The 10,278-nt window shown below is 47.6% G+C and overlaps 1 protein-coding gene across 2 annotated transcripts; it reads left to right on the top strand.

Annotated features, from left to right (window-relative positions):
• The first annotated feature begins 5,679 nt into the window (after positions 1–5,679).
• On the top strand, positions 5,680–8,552 carry LOC127763042 (dof zinc finger protein 2). 2 transcript variants are annotated; one of them, XM_052287617.1, is made up of 2 exons: positions 5,680–6,070; positions 7,102–8,552. In XM_052287617.1, the coding sequence occupies exons 1-2, from the start codon at positions 6,047–6,049 to the stop codon at positions 8,221–8,223; spliced, it is 1,146 nt and encodes a 381-aa protein (XP_052143577.1). In that variant the 5' UTR covers positions 5,680–6,046; the 3' UTR covers positions 8,224–8,552. The 2 variants fall into 2 exon arrangements, with proteins under 2 accessions (XP_052143577.1, XP_052143578.1); XM_052287618.1 differs by lacking the exon at positions 5,680–6,070 and adding an exon at positions 6,556–6,792.
• Positions 8,553–10,278: the final 1,726 nt, after the last annotated feature.

Genomic DNA, 10,278 nt, shown 5'->3' with positions numbered 1-10,278 from the left:
TAAGAGATTTATTTGAATGAATGTCACACATGTTAGTAGTACGAATTTTAAATATGTTAGGATTTATAACATTCTTTTAAAATCATTTAGAGCCCATTTGAATCGCATGATTGAGAAAACAAAGGAATAGGAAAAATATAGGAATTGAATGTCACACTTATTGGATTCCTATGGGATTTTGAAACACAGGAAAGTCTTCAAACTGTCGTTTGATTAGCACACAGGAAAAACGCAGGAACCTTAGACACATGAAGAAGAAAACATGAAGTGAGACCTCATACTTATTTTCCTCCAAAATTGCTCTAGTAAGGTTCATTCCATAGGAATCTCAAACGAACTGATAGGAAACAATCCTTTGTTTCAAATGACTCTATAGGATTAATTTTTTATAGGATAAAATCCTCTAGAATTCCTGTGGTTTTTCCTTCTATTCAAATGGGCCTTATACTATGCTGTATCAAATTTCCTCGTAGCTCAAAACCCCATGTGAGCCTAGGTCGGCCAAGCTCGAAGGCTTGCCGTGAATCCGTACGTCCGCTTGTTCTGATGCCTGCGCTGCAGGGTGCTGGGTAGTGGATCGGTGGTGCACATCACATGTGCCTGAGACAACAGCACAGTGGCGCGCATGCGAAGCTACTCCATCCGCCGAGTGGAGGAAGCTCTCGCTCGCGGCTGACACGGAGCAGCACGCACCTACCGCGCGCAGCAAGCAAGCAGCAAGCGGTATAGCAGTAGCCCACTTTCGACCGGTCGGTCGGGGCGCGATGATAGCTATACGAGCTAGCCGGACGACGCGACGGAGCAGAAACCCGTGCTCCGGCCTAGCTAGTCCTAGCGCGATCGATCGATCGATCGAGAGCTTTTTCGGCTTTTGGCTGAGGAGACGGCAGCTTCATTAAGGCTGCGTTCGTTCACTGGAGATAGGGAAGATTGCCACTCGTTTTTCATGCTTACGCTTTTTAAACTACTAAACAGTGTGTTTTTTACAAAAAATTTCTATAGAAAAGTTACTTACAAATTCATATTAATCTATTTTTATAATTTAAAAATAATTAATACTTAATTAATCATACGCTAATGACTTAACTCGTTTTGCGTATCTTTCCCATCTTTCCAATCCTATCTCCCTCGAACACAGCCTAAATCCGTAAAGATGCATGGCTAGCTCGCTCGATCTGTCACGGCACATAGTGGGTGTCAGTGCCTGCCTGCTTGTCTGCTCTCTCCCTTCCCCGAAATTCAGTACGTGTGCGCGCCATCTGACCTGACATGACCATCCTGCATGAGCTGCCGCATTGTGGTGTGGCAAATGTTTTGTGGCACTCGCTTGCTATCCTGCGCCTACCCCCTACCACTTCTGGATCAGTACGTAGATAAGTCGAGTACCATCAGCGATAGCAATAAATCAGGTGATCATCCGGGTATGAACAATGATGGCTGCGATGTGTGCGCTGAATGAGCTTGTGACTTTATGAGCGTGAGAAGATGGATGGATAGTGGGGGCAGATGTTTAGTTTAGTTGGGCAAAGTTATTCGCGTTTTATATTAGTCACGTATAAAAGGGCCACGTAGAGGAAAATTCAACCGAGCAAAGTAAGGACTACTTAATCGACGTGACAAATATACTACTCCTACTGTCCTAGGCATAAAGAGAAAGGAGTAGAACCGACCTCCGTAAACAAATATATTAGCACAAGTCATCATAACAAACTGGTTTAATCTTATCTGCTTAGCTAAACGGGTGCTAATCGCTCAAAGCGAACGCGTAATCGCCGGCACCTTTATTCCCTTCATACTTGTCAGTTGTCACCACCTTTGCGACTAATTAAGGTCTCGAGGGAAGTTGTGATCATTCTCAAAAGGTGGTTTCTACTCGTCTTCTGCCTTTGGGGGAGGAAAAGGGGAATTTGTTTGATCAGCGAGAGATTAGTACGCCCTCGTACTACCTTGTCACGGACCGCTTCTAATTACTACTTTGCAGAGTCTTCTGTTTTGATGAATCGTTTCTTTTGTACGCTACTGACAAAAGCTCACACGAAGCGAAGGTCTCAAAAAGGGCTATCACGGCCGGAAGCGATCAACTGTGGACGAATTCGCAGAAAAGACAGCGAAAAGGTAATAAAAAGGGGACAAAACCGATATCATCCAACAAAAGCTCGTTGTTGAGTTCAGAAAGAAAGAAAAGCTCGTTTTCTTTTCGTGTCTTTAGCCCTTCCGTCTGTTGTTGCTGCCGCCGCTTCTTCCCCTTTCGCCTTTCTCCAAAATAAAAATTGTCACCTAGCCAAAACAGACTCGGTTGCGAGTAGTATACCAAAGTTATTACTCCCTCCTGCCTGCAAAGCTCCATCCGAGCAGCCAAATTAATTGGGAAGTGGTGGTACTAGCAGCTATACGAGCTACAGTACTAGGTATATTAGCTGCACCCGGCAGGCTGTCGTGGGTGAATGGGGACACGGCGAAGGAATTTCGATGGATCCATTCGCCGGTGGCAGCCGAACAACAATAATGGTACGTACCCACTCGCAGGCGCACACGCACGCACATTCACCGTTGGTTCGCGCGGCGGCAGCGGACTATGCGCGCGGGGGCGGCAGGCGGCAGGAGCAGGAGGAGCAGCTCCCACCCCATCCGCGCGCACTAGCGATAGCGATATCGTGAGATGGCGCGAGGCCCCCACCGCCGCGGCAGGCAGGGGGGGTGGGCTGCCACCGCCCCCGCAGACGTGCGCGGCCGCTTTAGCCCTTGTCGGAGCGAGCGGGTCCCCTTCCCACGCCCGGGCGGCTCGATCTGGCTCTCCCATCGATCCACCGATCGGTTTCGATCGATCCCTCCCGCCCTCCCCGCGCGCCGAGTGCGATCTCTCGCCACCACCACCAACGTGGCACGGCACCGCGTGTGGTGTGGTACGGTGGGGTTGGGGGTGTGGTGTGCGGTGGCGTCGCGCCGTTGGCTCGCGCGGATGCGGATGGATGGGTGCATTCGCCGGGGCGGGGCCCTGGCCGAGACGCCCGGGAGGCTTCGATCGATCGCATTGGCTGGCGCGCGTAAGGGGGTCAGCGTGTGGCGGAAGTGGATTGACCGGAGGCGGACGCGGACGCGTCGGCCACATCACCCATCACCAAAGCTAGGGCGTGCAAATTAAAACCTGTAGCAAGTTAGCAACGGGATTTCCCGTCCGTACATACATCGTGCGCGACTACAACGGACATCGACCATACGTACCGGTACCACGAGAATTCACCGCCGGACTCCCGGCTCATTCTGCTACTAGTTTCGTTTTCGCATGTCCACCTGTTTCCACCCACTAACCCACTCAAACCTATTACTTCTCTCCCAACTAATAGTAGACATACGTGGTGTTTTTGTGTTAGTGACATGTAAGAAACCTCGTTTTTCGCGCGCGCACTATCCAAACTACTAAATACTGTGCTTTTCAAAAAAATTTATATAGAAAAAGTTATTTTAATAATATATTAATTCTTTTTTAAAATAATTAACAGTCAACTAATCATACGCTCATGTCACATCGTTTTGCGTATTTCTTGATTTTCCTTTTATCTTTTCTCTCGAACACACCCAGTTGGTATTACATGGCCGAACTAGTTAATTGGTTGGCTAGTAGGCTCTGCTTGGTGAGAAAATTTGGATCTTTGTCAAAACTAGTTTTACAGCACTAAGCCAAGTGGAGGTTTCATTGTTACCATTAGTCATTGGTCTACTTACATGGAAACATATATTATGTATACAAGTTTTCTACACACCAACTAAAAAATATCATAAAAATTCTTTACCAATTGATAACTAGAAACCGCGCGCATGTGGTTTATATATACAATCAATTCTAAGACTTTTCTCATTATTTTTTTTCTTATATAATAATACCAAAATCGTAATTAGTAATACAAATTTGGAGTGGCTGTGAAGTCTTAATTTAGTTTACGATCAATCAAACAATATATAGATTTGGGAATTACTAAGATCAAAGTTGCATTGTGTATGGGTCTCAATCTTAGTAGTTTCATTTTTTTCCTACAAATATTTTCATTACTTAATAGTTCGTAAATTCTATGTTTGATAATGTGAAGTTTCAATATATTTATATCTTGATTTTTAATATTTCATTAACTTTATAAGATTGAAATATAGAATTAATGACAAGCCTATATTTTCATATTTATTTACTATTTTTTACATGCAATTTTTTTATCTGAATGTCCATTCGGTATATAGGCAAAAATTGATAACGAAAATGCTATAGACAGAGATCCCGTTCCAAGGTGTGGACCGAGCCTGCCCCCATACGCCGGGAGGCATGCGCAAACCACCACTTGATCTAGTTGGTTAGCTGCTTATCGCCTGTAGTGTCGCCTCCTCCTACTCCTCCTCTTGCCTAGGAAGGGCGAGGATCACCGAAGCCACTGTCACGACTAGGAGGATGAGAGAAACCTTAGCCATCGCATCGAGAGGATGGAAGGACTGTGCCGATGGAGGATAGGAGAGTGTCAACGTAGTCGTTGTCATGGGGAGACCATCATCACCGTCATCACCAAGAGAGGATAGGGGTTGAAGCGGCTATCTCCATCGAAGGAGGTAGTGGCCACCTCCATCGATAAAGGAAGGGCGATGCTAATGAAATCGAAACATATAAATATTACGAATTGATACTCTGGTACCTTATCTGGTATTAGAAGGTATCGATATGATACCGATGCAGTATCGGCTAGTACCAACAAGTATCAGCTAGTACCAACAAGTATCAGCTATTACTATGGGTTCTAGATCTGATCTTGACAACTATCAAGTGATAATGATGGGGTATCGGATCTAATATCGACGACTATTAGCTAGTGTCGATGAGGTATCAGAATCTGATACCTGCTGTTGATTGGTATCATACCGTTCTAACGGAACTATGAGGTATAGCAACCCGTATTTAATAGAGTAAATACATAGTAACAGTGGATTGCAGCTTATATTTGCAAGTGTGTATGATGTCCAACTATCGACCTATTATCGATTTAAGTAGGAATGCTATGGTGTAGACTGATCGATATAGTAAGAGTTGTACATCATATATTCATGTCTAATGATCTCTACAGTCATTCATATATGAAATACGTTGTATCTCATTTGTGAAAATAGATTCCAATAGTTGTACATCAAATCTAATTCTGTTTTTTATAAATCGATTGTATACAAAACACAAACACATACTATATGGAAACAAAAGCTTAGAGTTGTATATCAACTCTAATTCTACAGCTTCGTGTAAAATTACCTAGGAAAGTCAGCTGGTCCCTCTTAAAAATTTCCTTGACATAGTTCCGAACATCATGTAATCACTTCACCTAAAAGCAGGTAGCACTGATGAGCCAAGTCATATTTAAAAGCGCAATGAATTTGATCCTGCCCGTTGCTGTTGAGAGCTGATCTGTACCCCTCCTCAAGTATCTATACGCAGCTTCATACTGCTAAGCGCTAAAAACACCCTGGTTGGTTTGGCTCGCACGTGGCGCGTCGTCCTACGCACGTGCACGGCCCCACGGACCATCATTCGTAGGGCTGCGCGCCTCTCTCCCCCTGCCTGCGCGGCTGCGGGCCTGCGGCTTCCTTCGCTAGGTTGACTACTCCCACCGACTGGTTTTGCGAACGGCCCACGCACGCAGGTGGCGGCACACTCAACCAGCCAGCCAGAACAAAAAATTTACAACCAAAAACGGAGGCAAGCACAGCACGCTGCTGCACCAATTTCCTTTGCTGTTCCTCCTCCCTCACATCCGTCCTCTCTCCTCTCCTCTCCAAGAGACATAAAAATATTGGGAAAAGAATCCCACTATCTCATGACATATGAGAAGAGAGAGAGAGATAGAGGGAGAGCAATTCCATTGAGGCCATCCACAAGACATTCCTCCTCTCCTTGACTCGTGCCTGCAGCTAGCTACTCGAGACATCCAGGAGCTCCTCATCCTCCTTGCCTCTCTCTCTTCTCCTTGTGTTGATAGCGAGAAATCGTTGGCGAGGATCGAGCAATTGGGATTCTTCTTGCATGGATGCGGCCCACTGGCATCAGGTAATTAAGCTGCGGCGGCTGATCTGCGCTCGATCCTTTCTCGAATCGGTGCATGCAACACCGGCGACATGTCTACAATTAAGATCTCTCACCGGGGGCCCGGCCGGGTCGATTTTGGCTTCTGCTCTTCTTCTGGATCTTGTTGATGTGGGTGTTTCTTGGTCGATCCTTCTTGTTTAATCTGCCTGTGCCTTGATCTTGGCGCTTGCTTTTCCTCTGGTGGGATACGGTGATCTCTATTCTCTCTCGGCTTTGTTTGCTCTTGGGAACCGCCATGGCCAACCTTTTATTCTTTGTGCAGATCTATGCACGGATCGGCCATATTCTTCTCGCTCTGTGTGTATGTGGGTTAGTTTCTGTCTTCTCCATTGGCTTCGAGCTGAGGGCTCTTGTTGTTGTTGTTTGGGGCCTTTTAATTCTCTTGCTCCCTCCTCTCCTTCCCCTTTTAATCCTTGAAAGGAGCACACGACGCACCGCTTTTCTTTTCCTTTGTTCCTCGCTTTCTTTCTTATCCTCCCTTTCCTTTTTATCTTTTCATCTCTCTTTTCCTCATGGCTTTTCTCTCCACCCCTCACCCTTTCGTCTCTCTCCTCAAGCCCACACCTTGCATCAAAAGAGTAGCCATGTCTTGGAGGATGATGTAGTAGCAGCAGCAGCAGTACTGCTACGCCACAAACACAACCCTACAAGAGCACAAACAAAGTTGTGTGTTTTGTGTGGTGGTGTGTTTTCTCTCTCATCTTTACTTTGCTTTTTTTTTTCCCGCTTTATTTCTATCTTTCACCTTTCCCTCTTCTAGCTTTAATCTCGCTTTGTATCCATTTGCTTGGTTCTTTGTTGCACCATAAGGATCCTAGCTCACATCACACCTCATGCTCATTCATCTTCCCCCATTCGTCTCTCATATACTACATGTTCTTGCTTCTTGGTTCTTGCTAATTGTCTAGTATTGCATAACTTAGTTCTAGGTTTGTGTTGATACTTGCAATTGCAACATCTAATGGAGTGCAACGACATGTGTCAATCACCAGGGGCTAGGGCTAGTGAAGCCCATGGAAGAGATGCTGATGGGTGCAAATCCAAATCCTAATGGGAGCTCAAATCAGCCACCGCCACCGCCGTCCTCGGCGGCCAGCGCCCAGCGGCCTATCGCCCCACCGGCGGCTGCAGCGGCCGCCGGCGCGGGCGCCGCCGGAGCTGGGGCTGGCACGGAGCGCCGCGCGCGGCCGCAGAAGGAGAAGGCGCTCAACTGCCCGCGGTGCAACTCGACGAACACCAAGTTCTGCTACTACAACAACTACAGCCTCCAGCAGCCGCGCTACTTCTGCAAGACGTGCCGCCGCTACTGGACGGAGGGCGGCTCGCTCCGCAACGTCCCCGTCGGCGGCGGCTCACGGAAGAACAAGCGCTCGTCGTCCTCGGTGGTGCCGTCGGCGGCCGCGTCGGCCTCCACCTCCGCGGCGGTGTCCGGCTCGGTCCCCGTGGGGCTGGCGGCCAAGAACCCGAAGCTGATGCACGAGGGAGCGCAGGACCTCAACCTAGCGTTCCCGCACCACCGCGGCCGCGCCCTGCAGCCGCCGGAGTTCACGGCGTTCCCGAGCTTGGAGAGCAGCAGCGTGTGCAACCCCGGAGGCAACCTGGCGGCGGCGAACGGCGCCGGTGGCAGGGGCAGCGTGGGCGCGTTCTCGGCGATGGAGTTGCTGAGGAGCACCGGCTGCTACGTTCCGCTGCCGCAGATGGCGCCGCTAGGGATGCCGGCGGAGTACGCAGCCGCGGGGTTCCATCTCGGCGAGTTCCGCATGCCACCGCCGCCACAGCAGCAGCAGCAGCAACAAGCTCAGACCGTGCTCGGTTTCTCCCTGGACACGCACGGCGCGGGTGCAGGCGGCGGCTCCGGGGTGTTCGGCGCGTGCAGCGCTGGGTTGCAAGAGAGCGCGGCGGGCAGGTTGCTGTTCCCCTTCGAGGACCTGAAGCCGGTGGTGAGCGCCGCGGCTGGCGACGCGAACAGCGGCGGCGATCATCAGTACGACCACGGCAAGAACCAAGGTGGTGGCGGCGGCGTCATCGGTGGCCATGAGGCCCCAGGGTTCTGGAATAGCAGCATGATCGGCAACGGCAGCAGCAATGGCGGCGGCGGCGGCGGTTCTTGGTAAGGTGGTGCGAGCTGCTACTGCTTGCCCGCCGCCGCCATGCATGGCTCATGCATGCACGCGTGGTGGTCAGCAGCTAGCAGCATGTGGAGATAGAGAAACGAGATAGAGACAAGGGGGGTTAATAAGCTTGTGGTGATTAGTGTTACATATGGCGTTTTGTTTCTCTTTGCTTTGTTTGGTTTTTCGGTTTCATGGTGTTGCTTCTTTGTTGTTTGTTCATGTGTGTGTGGTTAATTATCGGCTTGGGGGCTGGCTAACACAGCAGGATACACAGATTTTTAAGGGTGGTGAACTTGGTGATATTATACAGCTGCTGATCTATTCACCAATCAATCTCTCATTTTGTGATTTAATCATGTCATGTAGAATCTGCACTGAAGCATGATACTCTTATCATTTTTTTAGTTTTGATGGCTGTGTGTGTGTCCACCACGGACGGTACGTACGCCGTTTGAGTTACTGTATGTAGTCTGAACAAACAACATGTTGGTTAGTTGCATATGTCCGATTGATTGGCCAAATTCTTGTGTTGGTTTTGCATGGCATGCATCTTGCAGATGCAGGCACAGGTGACATGTTAGAAATTTCAATCGATGGGGAATTAGAGATACAGAATTAATGGCCACTTGTGTCGTCAGAAACCACATTGATATACCTCCAGTTAACTCGGTGCATAGTTCAATATATGCGTCCTAAACCAAGCTCACATAGATCACTGAGGGGCCTGGTGCTTTAGCATACAATGCTCTCTGTTAGAGGGGCACCTAGCAACAGTCATTTTTTATGGTGGCTTCAGTAAGTTCATTTATACACCATGATAGTAACTTTGAGGAACAGCTTGTAATAATACTCCTATTAATTTACTGTCGTTTACAACTACTCCTACATTAATATATTGATTATATTTGCCATCCTTTTATTATGTTCTCCTGCATGCAAATGCTGATTTGTATATATACCGATCTGTCATCTCGATCGCTCGCTCGCACTCTGTGCTATACTATTTTCTTGTGGCAGGTAGGCTTAGCTACTCTCTGAGATGTCGAATCGTCTCTCATCATCATCATCATCCCAGAGGCAAGAATCTTCCAGCCATGAAAGCCACTAGTGGGAGCTAGGAGGAGAGGAGGGAAGAAGGGCCGGCATGGCGCGAGTATGTATGACAGACGCCCCTACTTTAACTTTCTCTCTTTCTCTCTCTCACCTTCCATCCACATGGTACTATTATCATATGTTAGGCCATCTGTTTTAGTGCACGGCATGGTCATTTGTACTATCCTATTACAAACCATGATATATTTATTTTTCTGGGCCAAAAAGCTATATATAGGTACTCCTCTAACTCTTCATCACCATCATCATGCTTGCACCCTGCCTTTGCACAATTGCACTCATACTGTATCTTGAGATCTCTCTTTTGTCAAGTTTACAACGAGTGTATGCTGGGCTTTTTTTACTCTAGATTTTTTTCCCCGGATGCAAGTTCAACTGCCCATACCAGAAAGTTGCCATATACTATACCTAATGATTCTTTCACCGCTTCACTATGCCCATGTACATACGAACGCGGCCATGTGTAGCTTCTTCTACCTGGATGTACGGCGCTAGCTAGGAATTGAAAATATTGATAATATTTTAGCCATGCAATTAGCACCATTCTTTGGAGGGCCCGGGAAAACATTCTCCTAGGGATGCGGGGCTGCCGAATACTACCAGTCCACCTTGTGGTTGCATTTTGGCCGTCCTAATAAATTAGTGTGCTGCTACTTGTAGCACTACACTCATTAAGGAAGATAAGATATGCTACATTTGGGTGTGTGTGCAAGTGCAACCATGTCCTACAGTCCTAGCCATAGCAGACCACCATGCATTCACCCATGCTTCACGTTTAGTATGCTAGTGGTGTACTACAATGCATCTAGCTATCGTAACCATGACGTACTCTCTGATCGATCCAAAAGGGTGAAAAAAACGTTGAAATTTTACAGGTGTTTTCACTTCATTTAGTGAATCCTGAAAAAGAAATCCTTCATTCTAAAAACAGATATTGTAGAG

This window comes from Oryza glaberrima, chromosome 2 (assembly GCF_000147395.1).
Source record: "Oryza glaberrima chromosome 2, OglaRS2, whole genome shotgun sequence".
In the NCBI taxonomy this organism is placed as follows: Eukaryota; Viridiplantae; Streptophyta; class Magnoliopsida; order Poales; family Poaceae; genus Oryza; species Oryza glaberrima.
Note: the sequence above shows the minus strand (reverse complement) of the source record. Positions and strands in the feature narration are given on the sequence as shown.